At 50.2% G+C, this 19,770-nt stretch overlaps 2 protein-coding genes across 6 annotated transcripts in view; one reads left to right on the top strand and one right to left on the bottom strand.

Annotated features, from left to right (window-relative positions):
* The window catches only part of LOC138821460 (pyruvate kinase PKLR), a 31,059-nt gene extending 27,097 nt beyond the window's left edge, over positions 1-3,962 (top strand). For 4 of the 5 annotated variants that reach the window (XM_070013702.1, XM_070013705.1, XM_070013701.1 and 1 more), the window contains exons 10-11: positions 2,770-2,951; positions 3,454-3,962. In XM_070013702.1, the coding sequence (XP_069869803.1) occupies positions 2,770-2,951; positions 3,454-3,560 (289 nt within the window). In that variant the 3' untranslated portion in view covers positions 3,561-3,962. The remainder of the gene's footprint in view (positions 1-2,769; positions 2,952-3,453) is intronic. The other variant, XM_070013704.1, reaches the window with a different exon arrangement.
* A 636-nt stretch (positions 3,963-4,598) lies between these two features.
* Positions 4,599-18,638, bottom strand: LOC138821589 (potassium/sodium hyperpolarization-activated cyclic nucleotide-gated channel 3). The gene is made up of 8 exons (XM_070013982.1): positions 18,361-18,638; positions 12,001-12,430; positions 10,749-10,910; positions 10,146-10,364; positions 9,611-9,757; positions 8,940-9,180; positions 7,111-7,275; positions 4,599-6,685 (listed from the first exon to the last, which is right to left on the bottom strand). The coding sequence occupies exons 1-8, from the start codon at positions 18,636-18,638 to the stop codon at positions 5,985-5,987; spliced, it is 2,343 nt and encodes a 780-aa protein (XP_069870083.1). The 3' UTR covers positions 4,599-5,984.
* Between the last annotated feature and the right edge of the window lie 1,132 nt (positions 18,639-19,770).

The raw sequence follows: 19,770 nt of genomic DNA, 5'->3' as shown, positions 1-19,770 counted from the left end.
CAACAACAACAACAAAAAGCCCTGAGGGGCTGGGAAGGTGGCTCAGTGGTAGAGCGCTTGCCTTGCACGCCTGAGGCCCTGGGTTCGATTCCTCAGCACCACATAAGAAAAAAGCCGGAAGTGGCGCTGTGGCTCAAGTGGTAGAGTGCTAGCCTTGAGCTGAAGAGCTGAGGGACAGCGCCCAGGCCCAGAGTTCAGGTCCCACGACCAGACCCAAAAAAAAAAAAAAAAAAAAAAGCCCTGAGTTTCAAGCCCCAGGACTGGCAAAAAAAAAAAAAAATCTCATGGACTTTTTTTTTGGTTGGTCGTGGGGCTTGAACTCTTGGCTTGGGCACTGTCCCTGCTCTCTTCAGCTCAAAGTGAGTGCTCTATCGCTTGAGCTACAACGCCACTTCTGGTTTTCTAGTGGTTTATTAGAGATTAAAGTCTCATGGACTTTCCTGCCCGGGCTGGCTTTCAACTGTGATCCTCAGATCTCAGCCTCCTGAATATCTAGGATTACAGGCATGAGCCACTGATGCCTGGCTGACTTTTTTTCTTTTTGTCGATTGTGGGGCCTGAACTCAGCCTAGGCAATGTCCCCAGCTCTTCAGCTCAAGGCTAATGCTCTACCACTTGAGCCATAGTGCCATTTCCCACTTTTTCTGAGGAACCGAACCCAGGGCCTTATGCATGCAAGGCAAGTACTCAAGCACTCTACCACTGCGCCACCTTCCCAGCCGCACCCCCCCTCCCCCCCCAGCTCATGGACTTTTCTGCCTGGGTTGGCTTTGAACCTTGATCCTCAGATCTCAGCCTTCTGAGTAGCTAGGATTACAGGCATGAGCCCAGCTTGACTTTGTGTTTTGTTTTTTTGTTGGTTGTTGCGGGGGAGGTGAACTCTGGGCCCGGGCACTGTCCCTTAGCTCTTCAGCTCAAGGTTGGTGCCCTACTACTTGAGCTACAAAGCCACTTCCCATTTTTTTCTGCTTATGTGGTAGTGAGGAAATCGGATCCAGTACCTCACACATGTGAGACAAGCACTCTACCACTGAACCAACTTCCTAGCCTGACTTTGTGTTCATTTTGTGTTCTTAACAAACTTTTTCACTCATATCTGGCACTCAACCACTTGAACCATACTTCTAGTCCAGCCTTTTGTTGTGTGTGTGTGTGTGTGTGTGTGTGTGTGTGTGTGTGTGTGTGTGTGTGTGTATTTGTTCTGGTTCTGGAGCTTGAACTTAGGGCCTGGGCACTAACCCTGAACTTTTTTTGCTTAAGGCTAGCATGCTACCACTTAAGCCACAGCTCCACTTATGTTTTTGGTAGTTTATTGGGATAAGAGTCTCACCGACTTTCCTCCTCAACCTGGCTTGAACTTGAATCCTCAGATCTCAGTCTTCTGGGTAGCTAGAATTACAGATATGAGCTACTGGCACCTGGCAAGTCCAGTTTTTTCACTAGCTAATTGGAGGTGAAGTGTTGAGGACTATTCAACCCTGGTTGGCTTTGAATTGGGAACCTCAGATTTCAGCCTTCTGGTTATTTAGGATTACATTTATGAGTTATAGCACTTGACTGGCTTTACCTTCCTTCCTTCCTTCCTTCCTTCCTTCCTTCCTTCCTTCCTTCCTTCCTTCCCTTCTTTTATTTTTATTTATTTATTTTTTGTCTGTCATGGAGCTTGAACTCTGGGTCTGGGTGCTGTCCCTGAGCTCTTCAGCTCAAGGCAAGTGCTCTATCACTTGAACCACAGCGCCCACTTCCGGTTTTTTGAGTATGTGGTGCTAAGGAATGGACCCCAGGGCCTCATGCATGCATGCAAGGCAAGCACTCTACCACTGAGCCACCTTCCCAGCACCCCCCCTCCTCTTTCCTTTCTTTCTTTCTTTCTTTCTTTCTTTCTTTCTTTTTTTCTTTCTTTCTTTCTTTCTTTCTTCCCCCCCCCTCACTTGCCAGGCCTGGGGCTCCTTTGCTCAATGCTAACACTCTACCACTTGAGCCACAGCACCACTTCCAGCTTTTCCTGTTAATGTGGTACTAAGGAATCAAACCCAGGGCTTCATGCATGCTAGGCAGACACTCTATCACTAAGCCACATTCCCAGCTCCTGGCTTTATGCTTCTTTTGGTGTTTTTTGTTTTTTTAATGGTCAGTTGTGGGGCCTGAACTCTGGGCCTGAGCGCTGTCCCTCAGCTCTTCAGCTCAAGGCTAGCGCTCTACCACTTGAGCCACAGCGCCACTTCTGGCATTTTCTGCTTGTGTGGTGCTGAGGAATAGAATCCAGGGCCTCATGCATGCAAGGCAAGCGCTCTACTGCTGAGCCACCTTCCCAGCCTTCCCAGCTTTATGTTTCTTAAAGAAGTTTCTCTTGGGCTGGGAAGGTGGCTCAGTGGTAGAGCGCTTGCCTTGCATGCATCAGGCCCTGGGTTCGATTCCTCAGCACCACATAAGCAAAAAGAAAAAAGCCAGAAGTGGCGTTGTGGCTCAAGTGGTAGAGCGCTAGCCTTGAGCTGAAGAGCTGAGGGACAGCGCCCAGGCCCCAGAGTTCAAGCCCCATGACCGGACCACCCCCCCCCCCAAAAAAAAAGAAGTTTCTCTTTATTTCATATAGTACATACTTGCTACCTCCTATCATCATTGTATGACAGGGGAAAACTAAGACCCAGAGGAGTATTATAACCTACTTAGGATTGCATGGTTTGTTAGTGACACTTGGAACCAGAAATCAAGCTTATTTCCTGGTTTAACACTATGTTAATGTCATGGGCTCACCTTGTCTTCTTGCAGCTCCGCCCAGCTTCTGTCTCGGTACCGACCTCGGGCAGCAGTCATTGCTGTCACTCGTTCTGCCCAGGCTGCCCGCCAGGTCCACTTGTGTCGAGGAGTATTCCCCTTGCTCTACCACGAACCTCCAGAGGCCATCTGGGCAGATGATGTTGATCGCAGAGTCCAATTTGGCATTGAAAGTGGTAAGTCTCCTAGACTCTCCATCTCCTCTGACCTAGCTCACATTCACTCAGAGGGCTTTGCCTATCTCCTCTGGCCCCAAATTATTTTATTTTTGCTGGTTCTGGGGCCTGGGCACCATCCCTGAGCTTCTTTTGCTCAAGGCTATCACTCTACCACTTGAGCCAGAGTACCACTTGTAGATTTTTCTAAGTAGTTTATTGGAGATAAGAGTCTCACAGACTTTCCTGCCTGGTCTGGCTTCAAACTGCAATCCTTAGATCTCAGCCTCCTGAGTAGCTAGGATTACATGCATGAGCGGCTTGACCTCTTTCTCTCAGCACTGCCATATGTGAACAGGTTTAATACTTAGCAAGGATATATATTCCATTCTGCCCTGTGAACATGCTGCTGTCTTTTCCTCCTGGCAGTGCCTCCAGCTTAGGTTCCTAATCCCATTCTCCAGGGTAGCCTTGAGGTAATGGGTCCCTCAGTGACTAAACGACTGCTTCTTCCCTCTCCCAGGAAAGCTCCGTGGCTTCCTCCGAGCTGGGGATCTGGTGATTGTAGTGACAGGCTGGCGACCTGGCTCTGGCTATACCAACATCATGCGGGTGCTGAGCATATCCTGAGATGCCCCTCTCTCCTCAGACCTCGCCTGTATCATATCCCTTCCTCCTCCACTCTGCTGCTTGAAAGCAACACCCCTTCCACAGCATGTCTCTGTACCCCCATCCTTCCTACCAGAATTAACATCTGTCATCTAGCCCCATTCCAGGGTACCCCTCCCCATCTCCCTGAGGTCCTGGAAATCTGTGTCCAATTAATTTTGCACTGGCTACCAATTGTATATCCCCTGCATTCAATCTGCTCAGCTAGGCCTAAGATGCCCTGAGCCTTTAATCCCAGCTTGGCTGGTTAATTCTATTCATCTAGGCTTCCAATCCTTGGGGCTGGGGAGAGGAATTAGGGTGATCTTTTCCACAGCCTACACAGAATCATTTTAAAAAATACCTTGTGTTTATGCAGTTTGATTTTGTGTGTGTGTGGTGCTCTCATAATCTGACTATCTCCTGAGCAGTGGGATCTCCTCCTGATCGTCTGGAGAAGGCTCTGCTTTATGGTGATTGACAGTGACATTAAACTACCACATTTGGAGGAAGCTAGGGTACATGGATGTTGGGGAGAGAGAGAGAGAGAGAGAGAGAGAGAGAGAGAGAGAGAGAGAGAGAGAGAGAGAGAGAGAGAGAGAGAGAGAGAGAGAGAGTGTGTACTAGGGCTTGAATTAAGGGCTTGGGCACTGTTCCTTAGCATTTCTGTTAAAGGCTAGTTGATCTACCGCTTGAGCCATACCTCCACTTCTAGCTTTTTGCTAGTTACCTGGAGATTAAGCCTCACAGACTTTCCTGCCCTGGGTGGTGAGCCTCAATCCTCAGATCTCAGCCTCCAGAATAGCTAGATTACAGGCATGAGCCACTGGCACCCAGCTATGTGGGCTGCTCTTGTCAGTGCTTCACAAGCTCTGTGCTAGACTGAGACTAGTCTCCTGGCACTCATGCTCACCACTTGCCTTGATGATTCACATACCCTTCTTGCACCCAGAAATTCCTGCACACCCACACACAGACCAGAAGCCAAAACGAGTGTCTATTTTCTTTTTAAACCCAACTGTTTAGGAGCAATTATAAAAACTTCTCCCACATACCAGAACCCCAGAACTCCCCACCCAGGAAAGGAAGAGATTTAGGCTCCTAGCCCCACATTCTTCTACGCTGCAGTGTAGAAGGGACAATGTGGGTAGGTAAGGGATTACCCTAGTCCCTGAGAAGGCAGAGAGGCTGGATGGCCTGCTCTTCCCCAGGCATGGAGGCCTCAGTGCCTCCCCTTACTCCTGCAGCACCAGCAAACCTAAAGGTAGACACATCAACTTCCCCCTCTTGGGAGGCCCCTAGTGCTACTATCTGGATAGGGAGAAGGTTAGAGTATTGCTGCTGATGGCATTTAGTGAGCATAGAGATGGCATGGAGGGGCCCTGCCTCCTTCTACTCCTCCCATCTTCCTACTAGGGAGATGTGTGTGTGTGTGTGTGTGTGTGTGTGTGTGTGTGTGTGTGTATGTGTGTGGACAGACAACAAAGGAACAAATGAGAGAACAAAATGAATTGATAATAAGTTAAATTAGTAAGTGAATAAATAAACTTAATAAATGACAATAAATAAGACACATAAACAAAGAGGGACAAAAAAGAAAAGCCATGTAAGAATGTAACCACTTGCCCCCAACCTGGGGGGATCTAGGCTGGCACACTAAGTAAAGTGGTAAGTTTCCCTTATCTTTAAGTAGGGGACACCACAGGGGCAAGAGGCACAGGGGAGAGGAAGCTCCAGGTTTATAAAGACTGTTCTACCACACAGACAGAGACTGCTGGGAACTTGGAGGGAGATGCATGTTCCCACTCAGAGTATAGACTCGAGGGTCCAGAGGTGGCAGTGAGGGGGCAAAGATAGATGCCCACACTTAGGACACAAGACCTCTGTTGGCAGTAATGGGGGCACAGGTAACTGACAGCTATGCTCAGATAAACACGCCAGGCAGGGGACAGGAAGATAAACAAGCCAGACAGAGCCTGTAGTATCACAGACAAGGAAAGAGACATCTAGTTACTTGGCAGTGATGGCGGTGGCAAGTACTTGTGCTTAGTAAAGGCAGGGTCAAGAGCCAGGGCCTGCACCTGGCAGGACCATGGCTGGGAGGGATACCCTTATCCGAGGGCTCTGAGTCACTTCTACTTGGCAGTGGAGACCTACAGTGTCTGACACAGTGCCTTGAACATGGTAGGCACTCGTATACATATGACAAATGAGTGAATGAATTAGGATGTCAGACAGGCTGTGGCTGCTTGGGTTGAGGACATAGAACATCTTCATGGCAGTAAGGGGGAGACATTCCCATAGGGCAGTGTTGTAGGACCCCTTGGTGTTTCCCAAGGGGCAACTGCCCTTGGGCATAGACACACTATTGCACCCTAAGAGCTAAGGCCAATATGACCAAGGATTTCACATGTTGGCAGAGAGCTGGGGGCCCCGGGGGGTGGCTGATTCTGGCACTGATGGCCTGGGTGCTTGTGCTGTCCCTGGAGGCTTGGCCAGGAGCCCTGAAGGGGGCAGACGCTCACTTCCAGAAGCTTTTCGCCCAGGAGAGCCATCACCTGTTGCCCTCTGAGGCAGAGAAGGTTGGGAGGCTGAGAGTGGGCGACCCCGGGGTCCCAGCCGCCTTCCACCTCCTCCTGGGGGTGGGCCCAGCAGAGACACCTGGGAGCGCCCAGCCCGGGATAGGCTGGCATGGAGTGTTCGGGCAGGTGGGGCAGGCAGACGGGAGGTGGATGCCCAAGGTCCCCTGGCCAGCAGAGGACCAGCTCGGACAGGTACCAGTGGGGAGGCTGGGGATCCTGCTGAGCGGCGAGCAGAGCGAGCAAGAAGAGTGGCTGGAGAGTCAGGGGAGAGGGGCAGAGAACCCCGCTGGTGAGTCAGGGCAATGGCCACATTGGACGTCATGGCAGCTGCTTGAAGGGGGGCATGTACCAGTGGCTCCCACAGCACTGGCTTTCCACTTAGCCGGGCTCCTGTGCCTGGGGCCAAGCCACGGACACCCCGAGCCATGTCCCTGTCGTGTTGCACCAAATGCTGCTCCATGATGCCACCACTGCTGCTGGGACTCGGCTCAGAGCGCTTCCTCTGCAGGATGGAATTCTTCTTGCCTAGAAGATGTCCCAGCAGAGAGGAGTTAGAAAGGAATCCAAGATGGAAGCTGGATTTCAAAGTATTTGAGGGTAACAGGATGGAGTGGAGGGTGTGGGGAATGAGAGTCAGGATTACAGCGATGGCTCTGGGGGGGGAGGGTAGATCTTGGAAGACAGGGCTGAAGGAAAAGAATATGAATTGGAGATAGTCTGGTTCAGAGGCTGGTACTCAGGACTCAAGGCATAAGGAAGGTTGATGTTATAGCCATGGGCACAACATGTTGAGATCAGGACTGAGGATGATGTGCCTCAGTACTAAAATGTCTGTTGGGGCATTTGCTGGGACTGGGTGGGTTGGGATGTGGTGCCAAAGCATTAGAACCTAGACTTCCTGCTACAGAGATAGGAAGAGGTGCAGAGCAGATGGGGTGGGCAGGCCTCACCGATGCGGCGCAGGCGATCCATGGCCACGGTCTCAAAAGCCCGTCGCATCATGGGGAACTCTTCCAGCACAGCATTGAAGTGATCCACACTGAGTGAGTAGAGGCGGCAGTAGGTGTCAGCCCTCACGCTGGCTGTGCGCCGGCCCCGAGTCAGCAGGCAGATCTCTGCAGAAGTTGGAAGGCTCAGGACCCCTTTCCCAAAGCTCCCTTTCCCCGTGAGCTCCCTCTTACAGGGCCTGTAGATGCTAACCCAGAATTCTGACTCCTTGTTAAACTTGGAGAAACTAATGATTACTTTTACCCCAGGATACCAAATATTCCAAGCATTGACCTTCCCAATGTCTGAAAACGGCTCTCTGTCCTTCTCATGCTCTCCAAGTTGCAGTTGACGAATAGGCAGGTTTTGCTGACTCCAAGACTCCTAGCTACTCCACCTTAATCCTCAGTCCCATTGCTTTATACTCAGGGATAGACCTGGGGTATCTTCCCTGCCCACCCCTTTGAATGACCACCAAGGAGCTCCCTAGAGGAGAAAAGCAGAGCTAAAAGGAAGCCATGTGAAACATGATGCGATTGATGGCTTGGGGACTGTCGTTTTGAACCTCACTTTGGGCAGCAGTTGGCAGAACTGTTCCCCACTGTCACATGCTGGGTCCATAGATCATACCACCAGGTCAAACCTCAGGTCCCTGAGATAGCTGGGCTTCATTCCTATCTTTTTCTTAACCCATAGGGATCCTGAATTTTACTGCTTGGGCCATAAAAGGCCTCAACGTTAGGGCTATGCATTGGAATCTCCTGAGGGTTGGGTTTTTTTAATTTATTTGTTTGGTTCATTTGATTTCAACTCAGGGCTTTGTGCTAGGAAGGACACTGTCACAAGCCCCAATCTCCACCTTATTTTTGTGCCAATACTGGGACATGTTTTGTATTTGTATGTGGGCTTGAACTGGGGCTTGAACTCAAGGTGCGGGTGCTGGCCCTGAGCTTTTCTGCTCAAGGCTAGCACTCTACCACTGGAACCACAGCTCTACTTCTGGCTTTTTTTGGTGGCTAATTGGAGATGAGTCTCACAGATGCTCCTAGCTACTCAGGAGGCTGGAACTGAAGATTGAGCTAGGATTACAGGCATGACCAACGAGCACCATATTGTTTTCCTGGTTAATTTCTCTTAAGACTTTTCTGCCAGGCTGGTTTTGAATGTCCCAAGCAACTAGAATTACAGGTGTGCTCTCCTGGTGTCTAATTTTTATCTTTCAAAGACAGTCTCATTATGAGAGCTGGTCTAGACTTCAATCCTGTTTATTCTGTCTGTATAGTTGGGATGACAGGTGTGTAGCACCACACTAATTTTTTTTATTGGCTAAGATCAACTTTTTTTTTTTTTTTTGGTCTGTTGTAAGGCTTGAACTCTGGGCCTGGGCTCTGTCCCTCAACTCTCTAGTTCAAGGCTAGCGCTCTACCACTTGAGCCACAGCGCCACTTCCAGTTTTCTGAGTGGTTCATTGGAGTCTCATGGACTTCCCTGCCGTGTCTGGCTTTGAACCACCAAGATCAACATTTTGCACAGGCTGGCCTCCAACTACAATCCTCTGGATCTCCACTTCCCAATTAGTTAGAATTACAGACATGAGTCACTACACCTGGTCTCCAAAGAACCTTTTTTAAAAACACAGCTCCAGGCCCTAGGCCTAGAGATTCTTATTGCATAGGTCTGGTGAGGACCTGGAATTTGGTTGCATAGCTAGATAGGGACCCTGTTCCAAGGAGTAGCTTCCATCTGTCCAATGTTTGCAACTACCCCCACCTCCTCCCTGAGGCTTGCTGACCCCCAAAGTAGGATCCATCAGTGAGGCGGGTGTCCTGGGCACCACGTGCCAGCACGCTGAGCAGCCCATGCTGGATGAAGTACATCTTCCTGCCCACGGAGCCCTCACGCACCACGAGGTCTCCTGGCTGGAAGACCTCAAAGCGTAGCTTGGTGAGCACTGCGGTGACGAAGCTGGGGTCAGCATGGGCAAACAGAGGCATGTGGGCTACTAGGCCCCGACAGGTGAAGTTAATGATCTCCTGGGCAGAAAAGAGGCTTGTTAGCTGGCTGTGTACTCCCCCCATCCCAAGACGTCCCCACCTAACCCATCTGTCTCTAGATATTGCACCCCTAGATCAAGACCTGAAAAAGGCTAGGATTATTGCAGGGGACTTGGAACCATCCCTAAGCTCCAGTCTTCAGAACACTCCCATGGGTCCTCATGGAAACACTTCTCCCAAATAGAACCCCCTGAAGTCTTTCCTCCATATATATTTCACTCCCACAAGACCTTCAAGAAAGACCTAAGAAGCCCTTCTAACACCTGGCCTCTGTAAGGGCCTCTAAAGGCTTCACTCCTCACAGGAGCATCTGTAGACCAATATTTCCTACTCCCAGACAGCACCCTAGAAGTCAGGATCCTTGATAAGCCCCACCCTCGGAGCCCAGCCCAGCCCAGCCCAGCCCCACCTCCCGCAGTGGCTCGCTCAGCTCGCCTAGGATGCTCTCCTCATCAAACATCTTGCCCTGGTAGCGATGCTCGTAGTACTCATGGATGCGCTGCCGTGTGTCAGCTGGCAGCTTGTGGAAGGACATGTACTGCTCCACCTGCTTGTACTGGAGGGCCAACCCATTGTCAGCAGAAAAAGTATACAGACATAGAGCCAGAACAAGGGAGGGGGAGGTGAAAGGTCATAGACGCAGGTCAGACCCAGAGGGGTAAAACATTGAGCCGGACATGGACACACAGGGCCACAGAGGACATATCGATAATGGTAAATATAGGGAAGACACACAGCAGTCACAGAAAAACCCAGATATGAGCAGAGGAGGGGTCCAATAACAAAATTCAGCACAAACAAGGAAAAGGTTCACATAGGGTATGGGACAAATGGTCATGAGGCAGGGAAGAACATAGAGGCTTATCAAAATGGGCCTTAAGTTGAGCTACCCAATTTTCAGCACCTCTCCATGCCCACCCCTTCCCTCTCCTGTCCCTGCTGACCTTCTCTTGGTACTGACGCCGGGAAGAGTCCAGGGACTGGATGAGTGCAGTGGCATGACCGATGAACATGGCGTAGCACGTGGCACCCACAATCATGCTGAGCATGGTGAGCCAGACGTCAGGCATGCCTACAGGTGCCTGCTGCCCATAGCCAATGCACAGCATGTGGCTCATGGCCTTGAACAGGGCGTGGGAATACTGGCGGCCCCACGAATGGTTCTGGGGGGCAGAGTACATTGTAGATCTGGGCATGGGTCCCTCAGAACCTCACTCTTTAGCTGCCTCTTTTTCTCTTTGAGTCCTTCTACTTCAGACCTTCCTTCAGGAGACACTTGTTTGATTGTGGAGTCCCTTGAAGCACAAGGGGCCTGTTTTGCAACTTGGGGGGACCTCAGTTTCTGCCTAGGCTTCCTTTACTTGCCCGCTCCCTCCAACACACAAGGACTCCATCTGGAACTCTCTCCTTTCACCTCCCTCCAACCCACCTCCTCTTATCTTCTCTGTTGATTATCTCTGACCTCCTGCTCCCAGGTCCATCCCTGTTACTTGGTCAGAAGAGCCCTTAGAAAGCCCAGGAGTGGCAGAGCTGTGGGGGCTTCTCACCACCATGCGGTTCATGGAGACCCAGCAGTCGGGAGGAAAGTCCTGCAGCATGGGGACCAGGAACTGCAGACAGCCATCCCAGTGACAGAGGAGCAGCATCATCCCAATGAGGTTGAAGATGCGAACCACAGCGCTGGCCAGGTCATAGGTCATGTGAAAGATCTGAGGAGTCCGAGGAAGGGCTGCTGTGGACAGGAACCCCTCCCTGCTGGTCCTCCTCCAGTCCTAGCCTTGCAAATTCTCTTTGAACTTCTCTCTTGCCCCAGCTTCCCTGAATTAAAAAAATGTGGCTACTATTTTTTTTTGTACAGTTTTATAGCATGCACACAGAACTAATACAAAGTAGGTTGTGTTATTATTTTCATCTCGTAGATAGGAAAAGTGAGGCCAATCAAGTGCCTAGAATCACATAGTAAGTGCCACAGCAGAGACTCAAACTGGTCTGCTGCACAGGTGTAGCATAGAAAAGAGGAGAAGGGGGCTTTTTACAATGTAAGGTTCAGGCCAAGTGTATAAGAACTAGAGCAGGCAGCTCTTCCTCTCCAACAAAAGTAATCCTAACAACTAATTTGCTGAGAACTTACTAGGCTACAGATGCCTTTCTAAGTGCTTTATACGAATTAACTCCTTTAATCCTTCAACTAAATCATAATTAAATATATGATTACCATCTTAGAGAGTAAGAATCAGTCTTGTATATATTTTAGATTTTAAAAATTAGGATCTGACCCCCAGGAAATGAGTTTGTTTGCTAGTCCTGGGGCTTGAACTCAGGGCCTAGGCACTGTCCCTGAGCTTCTTTTGCTCAAGGCTAGTACTCTACCACTTGAGCCACAGTGTTACATCTGGCTTTTTCTGTTTATGGGTACTGAGGAATCAAACCCAGGGCTTCATGCATGCTAGGCAAGCACTCTACCACTAAGGCACATCCCCAGGCAGGAAATGAGATTTTTAGAACCTGTACTCCCAACCACTGAACTCTGCTGCCCTGACTTAGCCACGTCTTCTTTCCATCCATCTTCTACCCAGCCATCAACTAGCTCTAAAGTGTTTATCCAGTTGCTGTGCATTACCCTCCAGCACCGCCTGCCCCGCCCCAGGTCTCATTCATCCAACACTTATTCTGTTCCTGTCAATTCTTCCATGGAAGCCTCATCTACCTGCCCCATCCCATAAAGTCACCAGGATCCCCACCCACAGCACCCTCCCACTGAGGAATCTGCAAGCCCCCCTGCCCACCTCCCCACCCCACCTCCTCCCACTGGTGTATGTAGCGGATGAGGCGGGAGAGGCGGAGCAGTCGCAGCAGGCTGAGGATCTTGGTAAAGCGAACGATGCGCAATGCTCTCGCTGTTTTGTAGACCTCAGCATCCAGCCTTGGCTCTAGCTCCACCACTAGGAAAATGTAATCCACTGGGATAGAGGAGATGAGGTCAACCAGGAACCAGGTACGCAAATAGCGAGTGCGGATGGCACGTGGTGCCAACAGGATCTCAGAGCCCTCCTCCACTACAATGCCCGTTCGGAAGTTGAGCACCAGATCCAGCAAGAAGAAAGTGTCAGAGAGGACATTGAAGACAATCCAGGGTGGGGAGTTCTCCTCCTTGAAAAAGGTGATACCCACTGGCAGTACGATGAGGTTTCCCACCATCAGCAGCAGCATGATCAGATCCCAGTAAAACCTAAGAGAGGATTGGAATGCAGAGTAAGACCAAGGTGATGTTTCACCAGTACAACAAGGACAGAGGTCTGACACTGCCAAGAAAGAGTGGGCAGAATATAGATTAGAATATAGATTAATGGTCACTAGGAGGGAAAATTAGGACCATCATTTGGGAAACTAGTTCCATATCATTTAGTTAAGTCAAACATTTGCATTCCCTGCAGAGCAACAATTCTGTCCCTAGGAACACATGCACTTTAGGGAATGTGCTCCAAGACATATACACAGGAAACTTACAGCAGGATTAAATTTGGTACAATTCAAATGACTATCTATAGAAAATGTAGGTAGGACAAGAAAGGGGCTGACAATATGCCTACTAGGCAAAATACTATGAGTTTCAGCGTCACCAAAGGAAAAAAATCCTACATATAAATATGCTGCAACATATTCACTCTATATCTAGGAAACCACTCAACTATAGCTACATTCAGTAGTAGTAGAGGTGGATCTCTCAAATTCAATGTTGAGCAGAAGAAACAAAGAAACATGATATATATCCAGATGCAAAGAAATATGATACATATCCAAATGATTCCACTGGCACTATGTTTCAAAACCAGGCAAAACTAAACTATATACATTGCTTTAGAATTCACAGAAAAGTAACAAAATTGTTTTAGAAATTAAAGAGTCCCAGAGGGGCTGGGAATGTTGCTTATTTGTAGAGTGCTTGGCTATCATGCATGAGCTCTGGGTTCAATTCCTCAGTACCACATAGAAAAAGCTGGAAGTGACACTGTGGCTCAAGTGGTAGAGTTCTAGCCTTGAGCAAAAGAAGCTCAGGGATGGGGCTGGGAAGGTGGCTCAGTGGTAGAGTGCTTACCTTGCATGCATGAGGCCCTGGGTTCAATTCCTTAGCACCACATAAGCAGAAAAGGCCAGAAGTGGTGCTAAGGCTCAAGTGCTAGAGTGCTAGTCTTGAGCAGAAGAGCTGAGGGACAGCACCCAGGCACCCAATGTCCCGCTGGCGAAGAAGAAGAATAAGAAGGAGAAGGAGAAGGAGAAGGAGGAGAAGGAGAAGGAGAAGGAGAAGGGGAGAAGGAGAAGGAGAAGAAGGAGAAGAAGAAGAAGAGGAGGAGGAGGAGGAAGAAGGCTCATGTAATTGTAACCTCTCTATATGGTATTCTCACAATAAAAAAAAAACTTATTAAAACTAAATTTAAAAAATAAAAATAAATAAGAAGCGGGGTGCCAGTGGCTCACGCCTGTAATCCTGGCTACTCAGGAGGCTGAGATCTGAGGCTCACGGTTCAAAGCCAGCCCGGGCAGGAAAGTCCATGAGACTCTTATCTCCAATAAACCACTAGAAAACCAGAAGTGGCACTGTGGCTCAAGTGGTAGAGCACTCACCTTGAGCTAAAGAGCTGAGGGATACACCCAAGCCCAGAGTTCAAGCCCCAGGATGACAATGATGAAGAAGAAGAGGAAGAGGAGGAGGCGGAGGAGGAGGGGGAGGAGGAGGAGAAGCAGCAGCACCATTATATACTTAGCCTGGTCTAGGCCACAAGTACTTTGTGTGTGTGTGTCAGTCAGGGGACTTGAACTCAGGGATAGGTGCTGCCCCTGAGTTCTTTTTGCTCAAGGCTAGCATGCTAGCACAGCCACAGCTCCACTCTAGTTTTCTGGTGGCTAATTGGAGATAAGAGTCTCATGAACTTTCCTACCCTGGCTGGCTTTGAACAATGATCCTTGGATCTCAGCCTCCTGAGTAGCTAAGATTATAGGTATGAGCCACCAGCACTGGGCACAAGTTCAATTTTCAACATAATCCTCCCTCCACACACACACACACAAATCTACATAGGAGGTTCGGAGCTAGTCTAGCAGATAAATTTGAGAGACTTGTATCTTCAATTAAGGAGTAAAAACCTAGAAGTGGAAGCATTGTTCAAATGGTAGACTGCCAGCCTTTAGCAAAGAAAAGTTACTCAAGAGTGTAAGACCCACTGGTTGCTGGTTGGCTTATGCCTGTAATCCTAAACTACTCAAGAAGTCGAGATCTGCCAGGTGCTGGTGGCTCATGCCTGTAATCCTAGCTACTCAGGAGGCTGAGATCTGAGGATCGCGGTTCAAAGCCAGCCAGGGCAGGAAAGACTGTGAGACTCCTATCTCCAATAAACCACCAGAAAGCCGAAAGTGGCACTGTAGCTCAAGTGTTAGAGCGCTCGCCTTGAGCTGAAGAACTGAGGGACAGCACTCAGGCCCAGAGTTCCAAGAGTTCAAGCTCCACAACTGAGAAAAAAAAAAAAAAAAAGAGGCTGAGATCTGAGATCTGAGGATGGCAGTTCAAAGCTACTCTGGGCAGAAAAGTCCCTGTGACACTCTTATCTCAATTAACCAACAGAAAACAGAAGTGGTGTTGTGGATCAAAGTGATAGAGTGCTAGCCTTGAGCAAAAAAAGTTACAGAACAGAGTCCGGACCCTGAGCTCAAGCCCCACAACTGACAAAAAAAAAAGGGCAGGGGAGGGAGGGTGGTTTGGAAATGTGGCTCAGTGGTAGAGTGCTTACCTAGCATGCATGAAGCTCTGGGTTCAATTCCTCAGTACCACATAAACAGAAAAGACTGGAAGTGGCACTATGACTCAAGTGGCAGAGTGTTATCCTTGAGCAAAAGAAGACAAGGACAGTGCCTAGGCCCTGAGTTCAAACCCCAGGACTGGCAAAAAAAAAAAAAAAAAGTGTGAGGACCTGAGTTCATGCCCTAGTACTGCAAAAGGAAAAAAGGATGGGCTGGGAAGGTGGCTCAGTGGTAGAGCGCTTGCCTTGCATGCATGAGGCCCTGGGTTCGAAAGCCGGAAGAACCACTGTGCAAGTGGTAGAACGCTAGCCTTGAGCTGAAGAGCTGAGGGACAGCGCCCAGGCCCAGAGTTCAGGCCCCATGACTGGACCCCAAAAAAAAAAGAAAAGAAAAGAAAAGAAAAAAGGATTTGGGAATGTGAGACATCACTTAGTGAGGCTTCTACAATGATAGCAATATACACCTCTTTTTTCTCATGTTCCTAGGGCTTGAGCTCAGGCCTCAGACACTATGGACACTGAGCTTTTTTTTTGCTCAAGACTGGCACTTCAGCCAAAGCTCCACTTACAAGCCGTGTGTGTGTGTGTGTGTGTGTGTGTGTGTGTGTGTGTGTGTGTGTGTGTGTGTGTGTGTGTGTGTGTATGTGTATTTGTGATTAATTGTAGATACGAATCTCAGGTTCCTTCCTTCTTCCCTCCCTCCCTCCCTCCCTCCCTTCTTCCTTCCTTCCTTCCTTCCTTCCTTCCTTCTTTCTTTCTTTCCTTCTTTCTTTTTCTTTTTGTCAGTCATGGAGCTTGAACGCTGGGCCTGGGCGCTGTCCCTCAGGTCTCCAGCTCAAGGCTAATACTCTACCACTTGAGCTGCAGCGTCACTTCTGGTTTTCTGGTGGTTTATTGGAGATAAAAGTCTCCTGGGGCTGGGAAGGTGGCTCAGTGGTAGAGCGCTTGCCTTGCATGCTTGAGGCCCTGGGTTCGATTCCTCAGCACCACATAAGCAGAAAAAAAAGCCGGAAGTGGCGTTGTGGCTCAAGTGGTAGAGTGCTAGCCTTGAGCTGAAGAGCTGAGGGACTGCGCCCAGGCCCAGAGTTCAGGCCCCACGACCAGACCCAAAATCAAAACAAAACAAAGAGTCTCCTGGACTTTGCTGCTCAGGCTGGCTTTGAACTGTGATCCTCAGATCTCAGTCTCCTGAGTTGCTAGGATTACAGGTGTGAGCCCCAGTGCCCAACTCTCAGGTACTTTCCTGACGGGCTGGCTTTGAATTGTGATGCTCAGATCTTGGCTTATTGAGCAAATAGGATTAGAATCATGAGCCACCAGCGCCCAGCAATGTACACCTCTTGACATAAATAGTTGTTACATAAAAGCTTGCTTTATAATTATAGATATACATGATATACATATATGTATGTGTATATATTCATCCCTACTATGTGAAACTGGTGTCATCATTATTAAATATTTTAAAATTTGTAAAAGCAGATATAGTACTCTATGTTAACTTCACAAGGTTGTTAAAATTTTTCCTTCGAGACAATGGATGTGACAATGCTGTACAAATAGTATTTGGTGCTATGACTCACCCACCCTTTAGTCCCAGATTTGAGAAAAGGTTGCTGCTTCTCTAGCTCTCTGACCATTCCTAGTCTAGGACCTCATGTCTTCCTCAGCCTCTCCCACCCATTCCTTCTCTACAGCACCACTGGACCCATAAAATCCTATTACTCTGTGAGGTGGTCTATTACCCTACCTCCTGACTGAACTAAGCACTAAGCTTTCTAGGGATTTCCACCCCCCCCCACCTCCCCCACACACCAGCACCTTTGATGGCTGCACACAGAAGAACTCCTAAGGAGATCCCAAGGCAGTGAGACTTGAGCTATGCATTCCTTTTCTTTTCTAACCTCCCTGCACCTGCTGGGTGTGCCCACTGAGACTCCGGTTGAGCCTAGGCAAGGGAAAGCTAGACTGCTTTGGCAGAAGCTGTGGAAAAAAGGAGGTCAGTAGGGAGCATGGTGAAGCCTTCATTCAGAGAAAAATTAGTGGATAATCTGAGAGACTCAAATACCTATGGTGGTTTTAATTTTAGTACACATCTAATCCTAGCATAAAGCCAAAACACAACCCGGTCTGACTGTGATTGCAAAATCAATCCTTCAGCCCCTGAGAGGGAACTAGGTGATTCCCAAATCAAGGTCCCCAGGAAGCCCCTCAAACTGTGTGCTTAAAAAACAAACCCTTTAGTGTGCCCCCCCCCCTTTTTGGTTTGCTGAAGAAAGATCTTGCGTTGTGAGATACTGGGAGAGAAGAAAAGGTTTGCTTAAGCCATCAGTGCATCTTCACAGCCTGACTCACAGGCGGTCACAAGCCCGGCGGGTGATGCAAGTAGAAGATGGAGAAAAGGCACAATCATAAGGGGGATGTGGCTTCTGGGGACAAATCTGAGGGTGAACTGGGGGAGGGGAGGAAGATCCAGGGGAGACTAGAAAAGGTGCACTGGCAAGGTGAAAGCCAGGCAGTAAAAAGAGAAGTAGAAGGACAATGGGAGCAAAAGGAACAATTAATGTGGATGTCTCTGGATGCACAATAATTAATCTAAATCTCCAACTGTGTTTCCTTCACACTTTGTCTTTTCCCAGGTTAGCAGCTCCGCACACATCTCCACCTCATCCAAAAACTGTCCTTCATTTCCCCCAAGGACAGGGCTGCTCTCCTCCCCTAGCGACCTTGATGTAGAGGTACAGCTTGATGGGGACTGTAAAATGGCCCAACCCCCACTTTCAGTCCCTTCTCCCGAGGAATCACCTGGGCGGTGGTCCTGCTTTGCTGCCTTAACCGCTTTGAGTTTTGGCCCCGCCCCACAGCACCCGCCTTCAGCACCAGGGACAGCAACCAGAGCTGTGGTCAGGACCCCCCACCCCTTCCCAGGGTCCCTATCTCTCTAGGTAGCTTATCCAGCTGAGATAGACAGGTGCTGGGGGTGGGGTAGAGGGTGGCATCTAGCAGGGTTCGACTTCTCCTCAAGCTGACCCGAGCCTTGGGATATGATATAAATTTTCAGATTCCAAACTAGGGTAGTCCCTGTGATCCAGATGGGCTACGGGGTTCCTGCAATGGGAAAACAAGACCTCTGGAGATTTCTTGATGTTTACTTGCCCTTTCTAGAGTCTCAGCCCGACAATCACGGAGGACCACCGGCCGAGGATAGCCTGCCCAGGAATTCCTAGGTTGGGTAGGGGGAGGAAATTCTCCTGCTGCACCGGGGACCCCTGGGTGACTCTGGAGGGTAGGGCGGGCCTGGCATCCGCGTCGCTGCCCACGGGGGTGGGATCAGTGTCCTCCGCCCTCCTGGCCGGGCCCCCAATACCGGAAGTCGCTGTAGGGGTGGATGATCCAGGCCCCCGCTGACTTCACCCGCTCCTGCTCGATTTCCACTGCCTTGTGGCTGCCGAACACCCGGAGGGAGAACTTGTTGACCGTGGGCTGCAGCAGCGTCCCGAGCTGCCTTCGCTTAGGCTCCGGCGCGGACCCCGGGTTCCGACCCGAGGCCGCGTTCGCTGGAGCCGGAGCAGCGGGAGGCGCCGCTTCCAGCCCGGGGGTCGTCCCTTCGCTGGCCCCGGCCGCCGACCGCTGCTCCGCCTCCATGACGGCCAGCTCACACGCTTGGCCTCTCAGACCCCTCCGCAGCCATCCGGGGGTCCGCGACCCCTCAGGCGTAGGAGCCGGAGCAGCCCCGCAGGCTCGGAGCGGAGGCGTCGTCGGCTCCGAACCGCCAGCCCGCGCGGCGGAGGGGGTGTGTGCTCCGGGCCGCCGGCGGCGGGACTCGCTGCGCCCTCTGGCGCGGGCCGCGGGAACACTGGGCGGGGCGGCGGGGGCGGACCGAGGAAGCCGGGGCTGGGGGGAGGCGGGGGGGGGGGGGGGGGGGGGGGAGGGGGAAGACTCCGCGGTGGGTGTGGCCTAGCGCTCGGGGGTGGCCCCGCCGAGGTTTGGGCAGAGTAGGGGAAGCACAGCCGCCGCCGAGAGGGCGTGGCCTGCGGTTAATGGGCTTTTACTCTCTGAGAGCCAGAGAGGTGGGGCCATCTGCAAGTGGCGGGAAACAGCTTGCCGAAAGGGGGGCCAGGGCGTGGGGGAGCTGATGCGAGGAGAGAGGCGATCTGAGATCTGATATCAGAGATAATGTTTTATTTCGTTTTGCTTTGCCTTTTGAGACAAGAGTTTCACTGTGTAGCCTAGGCTGACCTTTGCTTCTTCTTCACTGCCCTTACCCATGGTTTTATGTCCCGATTCTGCACTCTCCTAAGTCTTTCCCTCCCTTTCTGAGCTCCTCCAAGCTGCTGCCCCTGCCATATTTCCTAATAGTGTCAACCAGCCTTCACCAATGCAAAAATTCTTCACTTAGTGGTTACCCAGGATACAAACATGAGTATAAAAGTTGTAGCTATTGGGCTGGGAGTGTGGCTTAGTGGTGAGTGCTCTTGCCTAGCATGTGTGAAGCCCTGGGTTCGATTACTCAGCACCACATAAACAGAAAAAGCCAGAAGTGGTGCTGTAACTCAAAGGGCAGAGTGCTAGCTCTGAGCAAAAGAAGCTCAGGGACAGTGTCCAGGCCCTGAGTTCAAGTCCCAGGACTGGCAAAAACAAAACAACAACAAGAAGTTGTAGCTAGGGACTGGGAAGGTGGCTCAGTGGTAGAGCACTTTCCTTGCATGCATGAGGCCCTGGGTTCGCACCACATAAGCAAAAAGAAAAAAAGCCGGAAGTGGCGCTGTGGCTCAAG

Source organism: Dipodomys merriami, unplaced genomic scaffold, assembly GCF_024711535.1.
Source record: "Dipodomys merriami isolate MVZ:Mamm:240054 unplaced genomic scaffold, mDipMer1.0.p SCAF_92, whole genome shotgun sequence".
NCBI lineage: Eukaryota > Metazoa > Chordata > Mammalia > Rodentia > Heteromyidae > Dipodomys > Dipodomys merriami.
This window is presented reverse-complemented; position numbering and strand designations above follow the sequence as displayed.